The 19,887-nt window shown below is 45.8% G+C and overlaps 1 protein-coding gene across 1 annotated transcript in view; it reads right to left on the reverse strand.

Moving 5' to 3' along the window:
* Positions 1-19,887, reverse strand: part of ZMAT4 (zinc finger matrin-type 4) — a 406,389-nt gene that overhangs the window by 239,170 nt on the left and 147,332 nt on the right. The window contains exon 3 of the mRNA XM_021077599.1: positions 17,760-17,849. Coding sequence (XP_020933258.1) covers positions 17,760-17,849 — 90 coding nt within the window. The remainder of the gene's footprint in view (positions 1-17,759; positions 17,850-19,887) is intronic.

Below are 19,887 nucleotides of genomic sequence, written 5' to 3' on the forward strand. Positions count from 1 at the left end.
ATTTACATCACATTTCATGCAGATTGGAAAGCAACAAGTGATCTTTTAATTCAGACAAGGAAATAATCCAGAAATGTTTAAGGATTGGTCCAAAACCTCTCAGACTTTCTTTCTTTTTTTGTCTTTTTAGGGTGGCACCTGCAGCATACGGAGGTTCCCAGGCTAGGGGTCAAATCGGAGCGGTAGCTGCTGGCCAATGCCACAGCCACAGCAATGCAGGATCCGAGCTGTGTCTGGGATCTGGGACCTACCCCACCACTCACAGCAACGCCGGATCTTTAACCCACTGAGTAAGGCCAGGGATTGAATGTGCATCTTCATGGATATTAGTCTGGTTGGTTAACTGCTGAGCTGTGATGGGAACTCCCTCTCAGACTTTCTTGAAGTCCAAGAGAAATGCAGACAGGACTATAGGTTTTCTGTTTTATTTCAAGGTGACAAGCCTTCCACAGTGAAGCCTAGCAGTCCCTTCCAAATTCAGGTATTCTTTGGTGATGATTTAACTGTACTTTTTGTCTTGTTAGCATTCTGGTTGTTTTCTCTTTCTCTCCTCTTTCCTTCTGTTTCTCTCCTTTTGACTTCATGATATGAAGGCAAAGAACTGCTGCTCAGTACAATACACCCCAATGAACACCAAAATAAAATAAAATAAAATAAAATAAAATAAAATAAAATAAAATAAAATAAAATAAAATATTAAAATGCAGAGTGTATATGGAGAGAGGAATGGAAGGGAGAGACACTCAAACCCCTTATTTCTTGGTGTTTGGAAAATTTCAGATCATAATTCCACTTTGAATTTTCCCATTCCCATTACGGCAATGGACAGAATGGGTAATGAGAGATCAAACAAACTAATTTATCAATTCTCAGATTATGGCATCATGATCACTCATTTCTAGGGTTGCTAATGCCAGCCAGTGACCTTCCAGGAATACGTATAGTTAAAATGTGAAGAGGAAATTTAATAAGAAAAGGTCAACCATCACTCAGTGCAGCAATGAAACAAGACTCTTTTTCTTTTATAATAAAATATTAAATTTTTTTAAAAAACCAACATTGTGTCTTACAATACATATTCAGTACTTATAGCCCAAACTATAATGGCTATTTAAATTATAAGGAGGATAATATTTGCTGAGCTCTTGAGTAGTGGAACCCATCGACATTCCTTTAAAGGTCAACTGTAAAACCCCGTTAATAACTTTGAAGAAAAATGCCTTTTTTCCATCAGGCAGTCACAATAAAAATCATTTCCTTTTAACTGTGTTTGGCAAAAAGACAAAGCTAATAGATAAATTCTGCATGATTACAGCATTACTTGGCTCTGCAGTGTCACGGATCAAGAGAAACACTTCCTACACAAGCAGCAGGTAATGGTCCTATGCCATTCACTCCCATATGCTTCCAGAGAGAGTTTCGATGGCGTTTCAAGAATGACATGCTTAAACAGCTGCATTTTTAATATCTATTAAAGTTGCTGTGCCATGATGGAATCATGTCACCCATGAGCGGAAGGGACGAGAAATATGACCAACCCCACCACGCACGCACGTGGCAGAGGGGTGTGCATGCTGTCACCCCAGCTATTCCAAACATCTAACTCCCTTCTGCTTACACTCAACTAGGGGGGCTGGAGAGCAGCCAAGTCATGACAAGATACACGTGTTCCCCCACGATGTGCAGATACCAGCACCCCACTTTTCACTCTCAGTATTAGCTTAGGTTCCTTAAAACAAATATGACAGTGTGGATGCACGCTGCAATATTTCCTGTCAGTTTGCCTAGTTCCTTGGCAATCACCAAGGGCTTCTACAGAAAATGTATCTCTCAGAGTCCCCATCGTGGCGCAATTAACGAATCCGACTAGGAACCATGAGGTTGCGGGTTCGGTCCCTGGCCTTGCTCAGTAGGTTAAGGATCCGGCGTTGCCGTGAGCTGTGGTGTGGGTTGCAGACGTGGCTCAGATCCCTCGTTGCTGTGGCTCTGGCATAGGCTGGTGGCTACAGCTCTGATTAGACCCCTAGCTTGGGAACCTCCATATGCCACGGGAGCAGCTCAAGAAAAAGGCAAAAAAAAGACCAAAAAAAAGAAAATGTATCTCTCAACAGCATTACGTTCTGGAGTATAGACTATCGACTGTCCCCAGTAGCTCATTCTAACCTTTTGGATGTATATTTCTTCCCCATCATATGTAGCTGCAGAAAGACATTCACTGGAGTTCCCTGGTGGCTCAAGAGTTAAGGATCCAGCATGGTCACTGCAGTGGTGTGTGTTCGATCCCGGGAACTTTCAGAACTTTTGCATGCCATGGGTGCAGCCAAAAAATAAAATAAAATGACGTTCTCCATCGCCTGGGCCCTTAGAAAGGCAGAAAAGGTAACAGGTGAGGAGCATTTACCACTACCAACACCCTCCCACAGCGCACTGAGCCCCACGCTCCTATTTTATGTCATATGATCACATGTATTCTTCTCTGTAGTCCTGGAACATGTGAGTTGTTGTTACCATTTTTCAGATAAGGAGATTAAGTCTCAGAAACATTAGGGGCTTTGACCATGGTCACCCAGCCAGCAGGAGTTGGAGGCTAGACGCATGGCCAGGGAAGTTCGCAAAGCCTATGATTCTTAGTACACTGCATCGGACAGAACCTCAACATTTAACCCCTGGGGTTCTCAACAGGTCTGAAAGGCCATCTGTCCTCAGGAGGAACCTGGAGGAAGAACATGATTGGGATGAACCCTGGCAGGCTCACTGGGAGATGCCCTTAAATCCCTCCCCTATAGAATGTTCTACAGGAACCTAACACTATTGACATCACAAATATGTGAAATGGCTGAGCCAAGAATAATGTGTGTTTCTTTCTTTCTTTTTTTTTTTTTTTTTTGTCTTTTTGCTATTTCTTGGGCCGCTCCCGTGGCATATGGAGATTCCCAGGCTAGGGGTCTAATCGGAGCTGTAGCCACCAGCCTACACCAGAGCCACAGCAACACGGGATCCAAGCCACATCTGCAACCTGCACCACAGCTCACGGCAACACCAGATCGTCAACCCACTGAGCAAGGGCAGGGACCGAACCTGCAACCTCGTGGTTCCTAGTCAGATTCATTAACCACTGCGCCACAACGGGAATGTGTGTTTCTTAAAAATAAACACATTCGGTGTTCCCGGTGTGTCTCAGAAGGTTAAGAATCTAACCAGTATCCATGAGAATGCAGGTTCAATCCCTGGCCTCGCTCGGTGGGTTAGGGATCCAGAGTTGCTGCAAGTTGCAATGTAGGTAACAGATGTGGCTCGGATGTGGTGTTGCTGTGGCTGTGGTGTAGGCCAGCAGCTGCAGCTCTAATTCCATCCCTAGCCTGGGAACTTCCATATGCTACAGGTGCAGCCATAAAAAGAATAACAATAATAAAAAATAAAGACATTCCATGCATCAAAGGCTGCCACAGGGAGGTGGGGGAGGGGTGGCTGAGAAAGGTACCAGAATTAGACGACCTCGGTTTTGATGCCCTGCATGCTTCTAGCACCCTCCGAACTTCTCTATGTCATGTGTACAAAGGGCACAATAAACCCCCATGGGAGAATGTGTTCTGAGAATTACATAAGCTCACACACGCAGAGCTCCCACTGCAGTCTCTCATGCGGGGCTGGATCTAAGTCCAAAAAGCCATTTTCCTGCAAATTAGTACAACTCAGGACCATCATCTCTATTTTTGAATGCATTTCCCAAGGCTTTCTTGGGAAAGGATGGTGTTTATCATTCATCACTGTCTCGGCACTACTTGCACCAAATGCAGGTCATGGGCAGTTATAAATGTATCATTTATTCTGATGTCACAACCCTTGACTGGTTCTAAGGCAAGAAGGAGAAAAATAAAAGACATAACTATATAGATATAGAAATACAGATATATACACATCCATATACATACACATACATAAAAGCATATATATATGTACATACATATGTGTACATATTGCAGGAAGGAGAAAAATAAAAGATATGTACACATCCATATATATACACATATATAAAAGCATATATATATATATACACACACATACATATATATATATATGAACACATCTACCTAAACCGAGCCAAACGGTCACAAGACAGAATGTAGGGAAGGAAACAGACTTATTTGTTCTGCAAGAATAATATTCTGGGAGTTCCCGTCGTGGCGCAGTGGTTAACAAATCCGACTAGGAACCATGAGGTTGCAGGTTCGGTCCCTGGCCTTGCTCAGTGGGTTAACGATCTGGCGTTGCCGTGAGCTGTGGTGTAGGTTGCAGACGCAGCTCGGATCCCGCGTTGCTGTGGCTCTGGTGTAGGCCGGTGGCTACAGCTCCAATTTGACCCCTAGCCTGGGAACCTCCATATGCCGCGGGAGCGGCCCAAAGAAATGGCAAAAAGACAAAAAAATAAATAAATTAAAAAAATATATATTCTGAGCATGAAGAATGCCCAGAGGTGATGAAAGAGAAACAGAATGGGCACACAGGGTCTCGTAGGGGGATGACAGCAGGTATGATTTATGACAGGGCTGCACGAGGGTACAGATGCACACTGCTAGGGAGGACAGAGGAAGGAAGGGAAGCAAGATGCCCGTCGCCCTCCCTGTAGCCAGGGAAGGGATAAAGATAAATGGACCCAGGAACAGAAGGCAAGAAACCTGATTAAAAATGAGTGATAAAAACGTTCAGAATAGAGTTGGGATTCAAGAGAAACATAAATTTATGGTTTGTGAGATTCTAGCACATTCACCGAGGGCATCTACAGGGAGGGGAATAATTGAGACAGGAAAGAGAAGCTTGAGATACGGACCCCTGAAAGAGGAGACCTAGCAAAAAGGGAAGAGAGAGCTGCAGACCGCAGCTGTCATGTGCCTAGGGGTGCCTGTGCACCCCTGCTACCCACCTCCTCCCCCAAAAGCCAACCTGTACACTTACATTTCAGAGCTGGCCTCAGAGAGCAATGATCACAGAACATACAGCTCTTTGGTAATCTGTGGTCACCACAATTCTTTAATTCTTTTATTCTGGTCTAAAATGGATTCTGATTCATTTAAAAGAGCATCCGTAGGAGTTCCCATTATGGCTCAGTGAATTAAGAACCCGACTAGTATCCATAAGGATGTGGGTTCGATCCCTGTCCTCTCTCAGTGGCTTAAGGATTCGCTGTTGCTGCAAGCTGCATCGGAGGTCACAGATTAGGCTTGGATCCTGCATTGCTGTGGCTGTGGTGTAGGCTGGCAGCTGCACCTCTGATTCGACCCTTAGCCTGGGAACTTCCATATGCCACAGGTGTGACCCTGAAAAGAAACAAAGCTTGGGGGGCTCTGTATTGTGCCCAGATAGAGACATGTGCTGAGGGATCTGACCTGGCTTAAGGTCACCCAATAGGCATGCTCACCCTCTTTATCCCCGAGGCAGTGCCAGACCGTCCTCCAGAGAACTTTTGTTCATTTGCTTTTCAGGGCCACACTTTCGGCCTATGGAGGTTCCCAGGCTAGGGGTCGAATCGGAGCTGTAGCGGCTGGCCTACACCACAGCCACAGCAATGCCAGATCCAAGCTGAATATACAAACTACATCACAGTTCACAGCAACTCTGGATCCTTAACCCACTGAGCAAGGCCAGGGATCAAACCTGTGTCCTGATGGATGCTAGTCAAATTCATTTCCACTGCACCACAAAGGGAACTCCCCAGAGAAGAACCTTTTGACCGTCAAGTCCCATTTCTACTGTAGCTGGAAGAGTTGGGACCTGGAAAGGCTATCTACCTCTGTTAGCTGCACATCAACTCCTGCTGACACAGCCTTCACTTACAGTACAACAGAATCCAGCCTCGAGAAGACAGGCCATGCCTAGTATCAGAGGCGGCCAGTAAGAGGGCAGCTGGTTGCCTGGGGGAGGATAGATTTGGAAGGTGTAGGTCATGATCAAAAGTGAGAGAAAAAGAATGTATATATATGCATAACTGTGTCACTATGCTATAGAGCAGGTATTGACACAACACGGTAAATCAACTATAATTTTAAAAAGAAGGAGGAGATGATGATGATGTAGAGAAGAAGAAGAAGAGGATGAAGAAGAAAAGAGGAAGAAGAAGAAGAGGCAGGAGAAGAAGAGAAGTAGAAAAGAAGGAGAAGAAGGAGGAAGAGGAGGAGAAGGAGGAAGAGGAGGAGAAGGAGGAAGAGGAGGAGGAAGAGGAGGAAGAGGAGGAGGAAGAAGAGGAGGAAGAGGAGAAGAAGAGGAAGAAGAAGAAAAGAAGAGGAAGAGGAAGGAGAAGAAGAGGAGGAAGAGGAGGAGAAGACGGTGGTGAGGGAGAAGAAGAGGAAGGAGACGGAGAAGGAGAAGAAGCAGCAGCTACTGGCTGCAGGATGGGCTTGTGCTTTGAGAGAACCTGCCTCTCCCTTTCCTTGGGTTTTTTTCCTGTTTTTTAATGTGCTCCATGTGGGTCTGAGAACCTAGTGAAGGTGCTTACAGAAACTGTCCATAACCCTCAGGTTTTCTTGAACAAAGTCAATTTCACCGAGTCGTCTTTTAACAAAACCACTTTCATAGGCATATTTCTAAAGTATGATTTCATGGAGATGCTCCATAAGGCTTTCTATACAAATCATAATTTGTTAATTAAAACCACTTTTTTTTTGGCTTTTTAGGGCCGCACATGGGGCCTATGGAAGTTCCCAGGCTAGGCTGGAGCTGCAGCTGCCAGCCTACACCACAGCCACATCAACTCAGGATCCATGCTGCATCTGCGACCCACACCGCAGCTTGCACCAATACCAGATCCTTAACCCACTGAACGAGGCCAGGAATCAAACTCGAATCCTCGTGGATACTAGGCGGGTTCTTAACCCAGTGAGCCACAACGGGAATCCCTATTCATTACAGCTATTTTAAATCACAATTATTTTAAAGAAAAAGAAAACAATGAGATGGTACTCTATGATGAAGATATGAATATCATTTAGGGACCCCCCCCTCCCTCCCCGTTGAGGTGCTCAGGTACTAAGATGAGTAAGGCAAAGCCCATGCACTTGAGAAGTTGAAAATTGTGCTCCTGGGTCTTTTAAAGGAAGGAAGAATGGGATGGAGCCCCTGGGAATCACTGGACCTAAGTCCTAAGACCACATCCGATCTGTTCCCACCCTCTGAGTAACTCCAGGTTTCCTGCTGGAGGCATATTATCTAACCATTGCCAACTTCCGCATCCCAGCAACATCCTGCTGGGATCCTTGATCGAAGGCACCAGGGTTCTGGTACTGTCAGTCCCCTCCCCAGCCCCTCATCTGGTGACTGGAACTCACTCCACACACCAGCTTTGGACCTCAGCACACCAGGAGGACACCTCTAGCTGGTGCTTCTGTGGGCTCCACCTCTTGGCCTGGCCCCTGGGTGGCCTCCCTCTCCATCTGAGAAGTAGAAAGTCTTGATGGGGAAGAAGCTCTGAGGACAAAGCGGGGCAGCGGGGGGGACGGGCGCCCCCCCACCCCCCACCCCCCCAACCCTTGGTCTCTTCTCTGTTGTGGCTCCCTACTCCTTGGCTCAGGGCAAGTTCACATCTATGTAAATTTAGCCCTGCTCAGCCAGGATCCACATGGAGAGTGGGTTTTCCTGCCATCCTGCCCTGCTTCTCAGCTCTTTCTGCCCCTTAGGTCACAGTCTTAAGGATTAAGGTTATTGCGGCTGTGGGAGTGGGGGTGGGGCAGCAACCATCCAGTTGTGCAAGTTCTCAACCTGGATGCCATTCGGAGACCATCTTCTCATCCGTTTTTACCTACGTAATTGTCCCTCGGAGCTATTTATTTCTCATTTTTCACTGCTGCCATTATCCTCATCGGAGGCCATGCTCTTTCAGCAGATAAAAGAGAGTTTCACATATTGAAGTCATGCTGGCTTATATGTGAGTTAACTTGAATTTTACGCTAACTAGGAGTTCCCATCATGGCTCAGCAGTTAACCAACCCAACTAGTATCCATGAGGATGCAGTTTGGATTGCTGGTCTTGCTCAGTGGGTTAAGCATCTGACGTTGCCGTGAGATGTGGTGTAGGTTGCAGACACGGCTCAGATCCCATGCTGCTGTGGCTGTGGCACAGGTCATCGGCTACAGCTCCAATTCGACCCCTAGCCTGGGAACCTGCACATGCTGAGAGTGCGACCCTCTCAAAAAGACAAAAAAAAAAAAAAAAGAATTTTATGCTAACTGGAACAGTCTGATTATGGCTTATCAAACCTACATTGTACATCTGCTTTAATTGTTAAAGAAAAGGGTTCATGGCCAGAAGCAAAGAATGTCCATGTTAAAAATAAAGATGAAACGCCTCTCTTTCTGGACTCCTTCCATGCTGGTGCTCCTTCTATGATAAGACTCCCTTCCCAGATGCCAAGACCACAGAGACTTGCTGTGTACCTGCTGATCTGCAGGAATGTATCCCTGACTTGTTTGATGTTCTTTGTTCTGACAAGGCAGAAAACTGTACTGAGGGAGTTCCCTAGTGGCTCAGTGGGTTAAGGATCTGATGTCACTGCTGTTGTGTGGGTTCCCTGGCCCTGGACCTTCCACATCCTGTGGGTGTGGCAAAAAAAAAAAAACTCACCTAAAAATCATGCTATTCTGAAACAGTTTCTCAAGGTAATCTGAGAAGCTGTCTTCCAGGCTATAGTCTTTAGTTTGGCTCAATTAAATCTAAATCTCCTTTCTTTTTTTTCTTTTTAAAGCCACACCTGTGGCATATGGAAGCTCCCAGGCCAGGAGTATAAGTGGCTCAGATCCCACATTGCTGTGGCTCTGGCACAGGCTGGCAGCTACAGCTCCAATTCAACTCCTGGTCTGGAAACTTCCATATGTGGCAGGTGTGGCCCTAAAAAGAAAAGAAAAAAAAATCTACATGAAAGAATATTGTACTCTTGCTTTACAGTTTCTCATGCAGCTTTACAAATAGGAAGCTTTATGTGAGGCCCTCACAACTCAGAGACAAGCAAGGCAGCAATGATCATCCCTGACTATAAACCCATGGCAAGTAAGCTTAGGCAATTGCAAAGCAAAGTTGTAAAACTAACTTTACAACTTTTCATGTGGCTGAACCAGGGACAGAGTCCCCACTTCTAGCTTTAAATATGCAGCCAAGACCCAGCCTTGTTGGTGGATACACCCCTCTTTGAGACTCCCCCATGAATTCAGCAGCAGACCACTCGAAAAAATGGGAAAGGTAGACAAAATAAATGCCAATATTATGTACTATATAGGTTTGAACTTTTGTCCACCACTGAATCTCCATTTTTTTCTTTTTTATGTTCCCAGGCTAGGAGTCGAACCAGAGCTGCAGCTGCCCTTCTACCCCACAGCCAGAGCAACTCAGATCCAAGCTGCATCTGTGACCCACACTGCAGCGTGCAGCAATACCAGATCCATAACTACTGAGCAAGGCCATGGATCAAACCCTCATTCTCACGGCCATTATATTGGGTTCTTAACCCACTGAGCCACAACGAGAACTCCCCAATCTCCATTTTGTCTCCACTGCTGTCCTAGGTGAATACCGCCCCCCCCCCCACAAATTCATGTCCACCTTGCACAGGAGACCTTATTTGGAAAGAGGTTCTATTCAGATGTAATGAATTACAGTAAAGTCACCCCGGATTAGCGTGGGTCTTCAATCCATTGACTGGTATCCTTATAAAAAGAGGAGAGACACACAGAAATACACACAGGGAAGAAAACAGGTTCGGGATGCAGCTACAAACCAAGGAATGCCACAGCTTTCCAGCCACCACCAGCAAGCAGCCAAGAGAGAAGCATGGGCTAGACTTCCAATCAGAGCCTCCAGAGAGAGGTCCTGTCGACACCTTGATTTGAGATGTGTAGCCTCCGGAACAGTGAGAGAATACATTTCTGCTGTTGGAAGCCAACCAGTACGCAGTAATTTGTTACAGGAGACCCAGAAAACGAACACCTAGTGGCATTCCGCATCCAGAAACACCTTTGAGTTGTGTTTCGCTAAAGATATTACTCGGGTGGAGTCTACAATCGGAGGCGGCCTTCCCCATTCTTCATTTAGATCATCTGCCTCCATCCTTCAAGAGTCAGCTGAGGGTCACTTTCCTCAGGAACCACTGTCCTGCCTCCATCCTGCCAGGGACCTTGCCCTTGTGCCCAGTTTGCAGTGAAAAAATTAATTTTTGCCTATTGAGAGATGGAGAAGACATTCTGGCTTATCCATGAGTGAATGTGAATTTTATGCTAACTGTAGCAAACTATTAGCGGCCTAGCTAACATACATTGTACACCGACTCTAATTAAAAGGGCATGCAGAAGAATGTCCCTGTTAAAAATAAAGATGAGGGAATTCCCATTGTGGCTCAGTGGGTTACGGACCCACTGTTATCTCTGCAAGGATGCATGTTCGATTCCCAGCCTCACAAAAGGACCCACTGTTACTTCTGTAAGGATGCGGGTTCAATTCCTAGCTTCACAAAAGGACACACTGTTACCTCTGTAAGGATGTAGGTCGGATCCCCAGCCTTGCTCAGTGGGTTAAGCATCCAGCATTGCCACAAGCTGCCGCATAGGTTGCCGACAAGGCTCAGATCTGATGTTGCTGTGGCTCTGCTGCAGGCATGCAACTGCAACTCTGATTTGACACCTAGCCTAGGAACTTCCATATTTGGCCTTAAAAAGAAAAAAAAAAGGAAAAAGAAAAGAAAAGAAAATAGATACAATCTCGGGAAATGTGGAAGATGCCCAGGAATAGGATTCAGGGAAGCAGAGTCTCAACCAAAGGCTGACAAAATTGGACCAGTCTTGTTTTCACCTTTGTAATCACAGAGAAACAGGATTAGAATGAGTCTTCCCAATCTGAAATCCAGGCTGTTCAGGGACCTGTGAAAGCAGAAATGGAGGTTCTCTAGCTACGCTGAATAGTTCAGGCCTAAGGGAAACCACATAAATATTTAGGAGCGATACGTCTATCACACAAACCAAATGTCAAGTGCCTCCACTCAGAAGGCGTTACCTGAACTCCACGTAGAAACACTGTTGACTGAATACTGACTGGTAATATGCGTTGGCAGTTACTTTACCGAATAAAAATAAAAGTCAAATTAAATCACCTCTTAACTGTTAAGTGCTGTTTCTCAAGCAGGCAAACAGGTCCCCCCCCCAAAGCATAGGATCCACGAGTGGGAAGATAATAAAAAGGACCACTGGTGAAAAACTGCGGCTCTCAAGGGACTAGATAATCCTGAAAGTTCATTTGGGCTCTAAGGCTCACAGGATTGCTGAAAATTTCTCTAAGGCAATCAACTATAACAATTTATTTTGTATTTAATTTTACTCTGTGGCCTCAAGGGGGAAATGCCTTGCTCTAAAGTTTCAGGGAAAAACAAAAAACAAAAAAAACCAGAAAATCCAGTCGAGGAGTCCAAAGGGGAATTGCAAAAGCTGGAAAGGCCAGAAAACAGAAATGAATTTTTTTGGGGGGAGCCGCATATGGAAGTTCCCAGGCTAGGGGTTGAATCAGAGCTGCAGCTGCCAGCCTGCACCACAGCCACAGCAATACAGAATCCGAGCCACATCTGCAACCTACACCACAGCTCATGGCAACGCCAGATCCTTAACCCACTGAGTGAGGCGAGGGATTGAACCCAAGTCCTCATGAACACTAGCTGGGTTCGTTACCACTGTGCGCAACAGGAACTCCACTAGGTCGGGTTCTTAACCCACTGAGCCACAACAGGAAATCCTGGCTTTAAGTTTTTAAAAAACAACAACAATTTAAAAAGTCCTATGACCCTAGACTAGAAATGGCAATACATAAGAAGAGGCACTTGTGTTCATCTGTATGTAGTCGGAGTTGCTGTGTCTTCCCAGGGGGCTAAGAAGGGGGCAGGGAGACATGGCTGCCATTACCCATCAATTTGAGGAATCACTCCAGAGCCCAAAGTTCCTGGGTGATCAGGATTTGGAAAACTGGCCAAAATTTTCTATTTTCAGAAGCATTCACTTTGTTGGCTATTTGGGGCAGCCATGAAAAGCTTCTCCAGGAGTTCACACTGTGACTCAGCAGGTTACACACCTAACACGTATCCATGAGGACTCGGGTTCGATCCCTGGCCTTGCTCAGTGTGTTAAGGATCCGGCGTTGCCATGAGCTGTGGTGCAAGTCACAGACTCAACTTGGATCTGGCATTGCTGTGGCTGTGGTGTAGGCCGGCAGCTGCAGCTCCTATTCAACCCCTAGCCTGGGAACCTCCATATGCCGCAGGTACAGCCCTAAAAAGAAATACAAAAATAAACAAATACAAAGTTCTCCATCAGTTAGGACTGGGATGCACCGCAGCCCCCGGGAGCAGGGCAGGTGAGAGGATGGGCGAGACTAGAGAAGCTCGTGGACCGTAGTTGTTCATTCTCCCAAGGACACAGGTTGCAGTGGAGAGGGGATCAGTAATAGTAACGCACAAAGGGAGCACTTCGAAAACAAAGAGTTATATACATGAGTTACCTGTACATTAGAGGTTCTTATGATCCCCATTCTACAACCCTGTGGAGATAAACACCAACCAAATGAGAACCAGAAAGGCTATTTCAGAGTTCCCTGGTGGCTCAGCGGGTTATGGATCCAGCATTGTCACTGCTCTGGTTCAGGTACCTGCTGTGTCACAAGTTTTGTCCTTTTTTTTTCTCTTTTATCTTTTTTTGAGGGCCAAACCCTTGGCACCTGGAGGTTCCCTGGCTAGGGGTCGAATTGGAGCTGCAGCTGCCAACCTACACTACAGCCACAGCAACAGCAACTCAGGATCCGAGCCCCATCTAAGACCTATGCCACAGCTCACAGCAACACCAGATCCTTAACCCAGTGAGCTAGGCCAGGGATCAAACCCGCATCCTCATGGATACTAGCCAGGTTCATTAACCACTGAGCCACAACAGGAACTCCTGTGTCACAGGTTTGATCCTTGGCCTGGGATCTTCCATGTGCCACAGGCTTAGCACACCCAAAAAAAATATTTTTAAAGGCTATTTATGTAGAGCTTGCTGTAGCAAGGGAGCCACCAACATCACCTGCATTTGGAGAAAATTCAAAGACCAGCAGAGAACTGGGGACACTTCATAATGAAAAAAAAAGGGTAGGTGTCACCTGTGTCCCTATTTGAGGCTGTTGGCGTGTGGAAATTGGAGCCAGTTATAAGTGGACACCCCATGTGATTGGTCAGACATGAGCATTTGGCATTTTCTGGTTGGTTCTAAATAGGAAGCAGGGATGGATATTAGGGAAGGTGTCAGCTCTCCATCACATCCTGGCCATCGGGGCCTGTGGGTACATCGGTATTTTTTTGACTCCCAGGATACTTACTAGAGACAATGGCTTGACTTCCTATAATCTGACTCACAGCAGGCAGGCTTCTGCGCGAGGGGACTATAGATGAACAGGTTGGTTTTCCCAACTGGTTGCCACAGGCTGGCGGTCAATGTTCTATTTTTACATATGGCCTGACCATTGTCCTTCTCTACATTCAGTCTCTCAACCCTTAGGTGTGAGTCTGTACAAAAGAAAATTGTGGTCCTGGAGCTCTCTTGTGGCTCAGTGGGTTAAGGATCTGGCTTGGGTCACTGCTGTGGCAAGCGTTTGATGCCTGGCCCGGGAACTTCCACATGCTGCAGGTGCAGCCAGAAGAAATTGGTCCAAAAAGTTACCCACATGGACTTTCAGTGCCCTGGAGAGGGGCTGGGGGCAGCTTCCACACAGCATCTTAGGCATCAAGATGCCTAACAGAAGTGCTGTATTCACATCTGCAATATCCATGCAGCCTAATAAAAGCATCAACTATCTCCTTCGAGAAGCAAGATCATGATGTTGCTTTTCCTATTTACTGATTTGCTTTCAGACCATGATTAACAAGCCATAGAAAATGATTTCAACTACATATCATTGGTAGAGCTGAGTTTTCAAAACCCAGGAACATGTTCTCAGAGGGGTCTTGGGTAAAGAATCCTTGCAGGAGTTCCCATCGTGGCTCAGCGGTAATGAACCCAACTAGTAACCTTGAGGACTCAGGTTTCATCCCCGGTCCCTGCTCAGTGGGTTAAATGATCCAGCCTTGCTGTGAGCTGTGGTGCAGGTTACAGAAGTAGTTTGGATCTGGTGTTGCTGTGGCTGCGGCTTGGGCTGGCAGGTGTAGTTCCAATTCGACTCCTAGCCTGGGAACTTCCATATGCCATGGGCGTAGCCCTGGAAAAAAAAAAAAAAGAATCCCTGCAAATACCTATTCCGTAAAATCTGAATTCTCCCCCGCTCTGTGTAGCGACCCCAAGGAATCCAGCAGAACCTGAGCCTGAGTGGGGTGGAGCATGGTTCTGGACATAGAAGCCAAGACTGGGTCCTTGAGGTCAAGCTTGAGTCCAAGTGTCCCTTTGTGTTTGCCTCTGAAGGGGAACAGAACATGCCACCCCAAAGCATGCCACTTTGTCCTACAGAGTTTTCTGAACAATGTTACTGAAGAAACAGCAGGTGCAAGAAGGACACTTTGACCATCCTTTGCCCCCCTGAGGACAGGAAATAAATCCCCCATGTGAAAAGCACCCTCCCTGGACCAGGACATAGAGAAACATCCTGATCAGAGATAGGAATTCAGGGCTGAGAAGCCTGTATAAACAAACCTTGTTGCTTCTTCACGAATGTGTTACCCCAAGCCCAACTCCTTTGTCTTGTGCATTCTCCACACGTTTACTGTTTTTTCACCTAAGAAGCACATAAAAACTGCCTGCTTTGGACTTTCCGTTGTGGCTCAGTGGGTTAAGAACTCAACTAGTATCCATGAGGATGTGTGTTCAATCACTGGCTTCATTCACGGGGTTAAGGATCCGACATTGCCCCAAGCCAAGGCATAGGTCACAGATGTGGCTCGGATCCCATGTTGCTGCAGCTCTGATTCCATCCCTAGCCTGGGAACTTCCATATGCTGCAGGTATGGCCTTAAAAAGACAAAGAAAATATATAGTGAAAGAAGATAACATGGAATAAAAAATAGCACTGATCCCCCAGGGTAGGTGTTTATTAACATTTGTACACAGCACCATGGAGTCACAGGGCGGGTGAGTTATGCCAGGGCTGCCTGGCCAAGAAGGGTGTCACCACTGCAGAGACGGCATTTGAGCCGGGGTCTTTGGGCTCAGATGGATTGTACCAGATGGAGGCGGTGGGAGTGAGGAGGGAGATGGGGGTTTTCTTGGATGTATCCCTAGCAAAAGAACCTATTAAGCCACAGGCATCAGCCTAAGCCAGCTTTTATGCAATCTCAGAATCCTGTTGCTACACCAAAGACCTTCTCTCCATCAGCTGTTCACAGAGAGAACAGAATTAGGTTTTTGTAAGTTTCCCCTTGAAATTATTCAGCGATGGTGCCCGTATGTCTTCCTTCAATGGCCTTTCCTAAGAGTCAGAAACAACAGGATTCACCGACACTTAACAGTTCGCTCTTTGAAACAGATTATTTTCCCTCCCCTCAAGGTCTAATCAGGAAGCTTGCACTGAGCTCCTAGGGAGCCCTCCATCCAGTGTAGGGGAGGAAGACTTTCCCCCTCTGGATTTCTTGGCTGGTCTCATAATTAAACTGATACAAGACAGATGAACAGGAGAAAAACAAATGTAATTTCACACATGTGGAAGCCCCCAAGATAGGAGGCTCAAAGAAATGGCCAAAACAGTCAAGTTTTTTTTTTTTCTTTCTTTCTTTCTTTTTCATGCTGCACCTGCAGCATATGGAAGTTCCTGGACTAGGGGTCAGATCGGAGCTGCAGCTGCTGGCCTATACCACAGCCACCGCCACGCCAGATCCAAGCTGCTCTGTGACCTACACTGCACTTGGGGCAACACCAGATCCTAAACCCACTGAGCGAGGCCAGGGATTGAACCCACATCCTCACTGAGACTACGTTGGGTTCTCATAGCAAGAACTCCTCTCTCACTATATTTGAGTCTCTCTGAGTCTCTGTGTCTTATTGGTTTCTGTGTCCTCAGCAGGCAGTAAAGAAACATCCACAGCATCCAGATTAGCCTGGTCAGGAACAGGTCCTTCTGTGATGCTAAGACGTGTGTGCCTGCCATTTGAGAACACCGCCAGCCCTGACGCTCTCTCTACCTTGGGTCACCTGCAGGTACCTTCCTCTCGCTCTCTCTCCTGAAAATAATGCAAGTTCAGTTTTCATCATCTCTTCGATGATTATGGATTCATTTTTAATAAGAAAAGAAGACTGGCATCGAAATGGCAGCAGAGAGAAAACAGGACCACAAGCGCAGTGAGGGGGTGGGGTACCACCTCTATACCGGCCGCCTCTCAGGGCATCCGAGGGCTCAGCTATGGATGGATATAGGAATATTCCACTCATTAAGAACAGGTCCCTTGCTGGGAAGAATATTCATCCCATCAGTCTTCGCCTTGTCCTGGCTGAGGGAAACCCTTTGCTCTGACTTGATACCCTCAAAACCACCTTCTAATTGTCATTCGTCTTCCCAAGTAAACATTCCCTCAGGGGACAGTGATGCTGATCAAAAACTCCCGAGTATTTTTACTTGCAAGAGGTGCACAGTTTTCATTCCAAATGAACAAACTGCTGTTCTGTTTTACACACCAAAGGAAACATAAATTATGTACCGAGCAAAGCATCTGATAATCGCTGACGGGTCTGCCCTTAGGTCACGTCTTCTGAAGCCGCCTGCCTCCTCCCACCCAACCTCATCTGTCTCAGCCCCACTGTGGGTTCTTAGGCCCCAGCACGACAGCATCAGAAAGTCTCCCAACTGAAAAGGGAACTCTCCTTCACTGTTGGTGGGAATGTACATTGGTACAAACACAGTATGGAGGTTCCTCGGAAAGCTGAATATAGAACTACCATATGATCCAGCAATCCCACTCCTGGGCATATATCTGAACAAAACTTTTCACTCAAAAAGATACACACACCCCTATGTTCATTGCAGTGCTATTCATAATAGCCAAGACATGGAAACCACCTAAAATGTTCATCAGCAGAGGAATGGATTAAGATATGGTACATATACACAATGGAACACTACTTAGCCAAAAGAGAGAATAAAATAATGCCATCTGCAGCAACATGGATGCAACTAGAGATTCTCATACTAAATGAAGTGAGTCAGACAGAGAAAGACAAATACCATATGATATCACTTAGATGTGGAATCTAAAATATGGCACAAATGAACCTATCTATAAAACAGAAACAAGCTCACAGACATGGGAAACAGACTTGGGGTTGCCAAGTGGAAAGACGGAGGGAGTAGGATGGACTGGGAGTTTGGGTTTGCAGATGCAAACTATTCCATTTAGAATGGATAAGCAATGAGGTCCTGCTGTACAGCCCAGGAACTCTAGCCAAACTCTTAGGACAGAACATGATGGAAGACAGGATGAGAAAAATAATGTATATGTATATAGGACTGGGTCCCTCTGCTGTACAGCAGAAATTGGTACAATGTTGTAAATCAACAATACTTTAATAACAAAATTCACCCTAAAAAAATCTCCCAACACTCTACTGGGAAGTTCTGGCAGGAAATAGGGAAAAGACTGGCTTACACATAATATTTTCTGGACTGTTTAGGGAGAATGCCTTCTACTCATCTGGTTTTCCCACTCAGCTGGACATCACCACAATTCCTAGACCTGCAAAGTTCTCAGCAAACAGAAGAAGCTGTCTAAGGATAGCGCGTGGTGCCAGATACTCACATTTTCTGATCGGAGCCTCTTGGCAGGACACCCACCATCTCTGGGGTGAAGCATGTAATACAGTCGGACCTTGCTTGCATGTTTTCGACTCTGGGAAGGCAAAGCAGAAGCAGATACTGTGAAAGAGAAGGCACAGTGGAAACATAGCCAGTGTCTGCAAATGCCCAGAAGTACGTTTATTAGAAAACACTTGAGGAGTTCCTGTTGTGGCCCAGTAGAAACAAATCTGTCTAGGAGCCATGAGGTTGCGGGTTCAATCCCTGGCCTCGCTCGGTGGGTTGAGGATCCAGCATTGCCATGAACTGTAGTGTAGGTCGCAGACACGGCTTGCATCTGGCGCTGCTGTGGCTGTGGCGTAGGCCAGCAGCTGCAGCTCTGATTAAACCCCTAGCCTGGGAACCTCCATATGCCACAAGTGCGGCCCTAAAAACAAAACAAAACAAAACAAAAATTAGGAAACACTTGAGTACTTCCTATGGGTCCCATGGCATGAAGCCATAGACAGGTTAAGTGACTTTTCCAAGGTCATTAAGCCAACATCATTTCAGGATTAGAAGACAGAGTTGATGAAGAAAGGGGAAACCATCGGGATCCCTTAGCCTCCAGTGAATGGTATATTTAATTGTCTTTGAAAGTAAGAACAGATTGGAGTTCTGCTGGGGAGAGCAGATTACAGATCCAGAGTTGTTTCTACAGTGGCTCAGGTTTCTGCAGTGGGTTAAGGATCCAGTGTTGCTGCTGCAACTGTGGCATAGGTCGCAGCTGCAGCTCAGATTTCATCCCTGGCCTGGGAACCTCTATATGTCTTGGATGTGGCTCCCCCCAAAAAAGTCAGACCAGGTCAGCAAAGGTGATAATACAAAGATATTATTTACCATGATGAAGAGCTAGGTCTCCCTGCCCTGCAGAAGAGGGTACAATGCCACCCTGAGAGCCTGAATATACACAAAACCTCTAAGCGTGAGCAGAGCCAAGCTCCATGCAAGCAGGCAGATGGAATTGAAACAAGTCCCATTCCTGCAGATTAGTGGCACAATAGACTTCTATCTGTACCAACTGTCCATGCCCAGTGTAGAGAAACTGATCAGTTCTTAATCCCATTTTTTTCTCTTCCTTCACTCAACTGAGAGCCCATCCAAACTCCCCTCACCTTGAAAGATCACTGCAGTTCTAATTTCTAAGTTGCTACCTGTGACAGGATGGTGAATCAAAAAGAGCACCAAGAAAAGAGGCAGAAGAAGCTCAGAATTCCAGTTACAGCTCTACCGCTTTTTAGCTGCAAGATATCCCTCGAGTCATGACATCAAACAAGTCACTTACTTTAATTTGGTTATAGCCAAGATGAGTCTCATTTCTCCATGCACAAAATGAATACAGTGATATTCATCAGGGTTTCCATGAGACTCGGATGAGACAATGTTTAGGAAAAACTGTAATCCACATAATGTTAAACATCCCTTGCTGCAGACTGCACCAGTCCTAACTTTGAGCTCCAGGTGGTCTCTGTAACGTGAATTCTCCATGAATCTACTGCTGCCTGATTCTAGTTCCCCAGCCCTTTCCTTTACTCAGAGATTATTTACTCCTTTTCCAGGCTTTGGTTTCCCTTGTCCATTCTTTACAGCTGGGTTCTAGCCAAAATCCTGAATGATGGTTTGCCTTCATGGATTCGCCACAAACGCAAAGGGGTGTTTTTTCAGAGAATATGCAGCAAATTGCATCTTGTTTTACAGGACATAGTGGAATCCTTTCTATCTGGTTTTCCTCATTTATCACTTTTTTAATTCCCTCATTTTGCCTGGAGCAAGAAGACTGTGCTTCCAAAGAGTCCTCGGACACTTCCAAGGTCTTTACATAGGTTTAAAAGTGCTGTGGGAACAAGAAAAATATCACAGGCATAAAAAAGTACTGATGCATGATTTTGAAATATATTTGTAGCCATTTCTAGGTCACATAGTAAGTTTTAACCAAGGGATATCTGGAGTTTTGTTTGCCTGAAAGATTTGTAGGACAGAAAGATAGAGAACTATATGAGCCCATGTCAGAAGATTTGATTTCAGTATCATTGTTCAACTTCTGCCTGTTTTTGAGAATGACACTGTGTGAAGTGGCACTTTTCATTTTGCAA

The sequence above is a fragment of the Sus scrofa genome, chromosome 17 (assembly GCF_000003025.6).
Source record: "Sus scrofa isolate TJ Tabasco breed Duroc chromosome 17, Sscrofa11.1, whole genome shotgun sequence".
NCBI lineage: Eukaryota > Metazoa > Chordata > Mammalia > Artiodactyla > Suidae > Sus > Sus scrofa.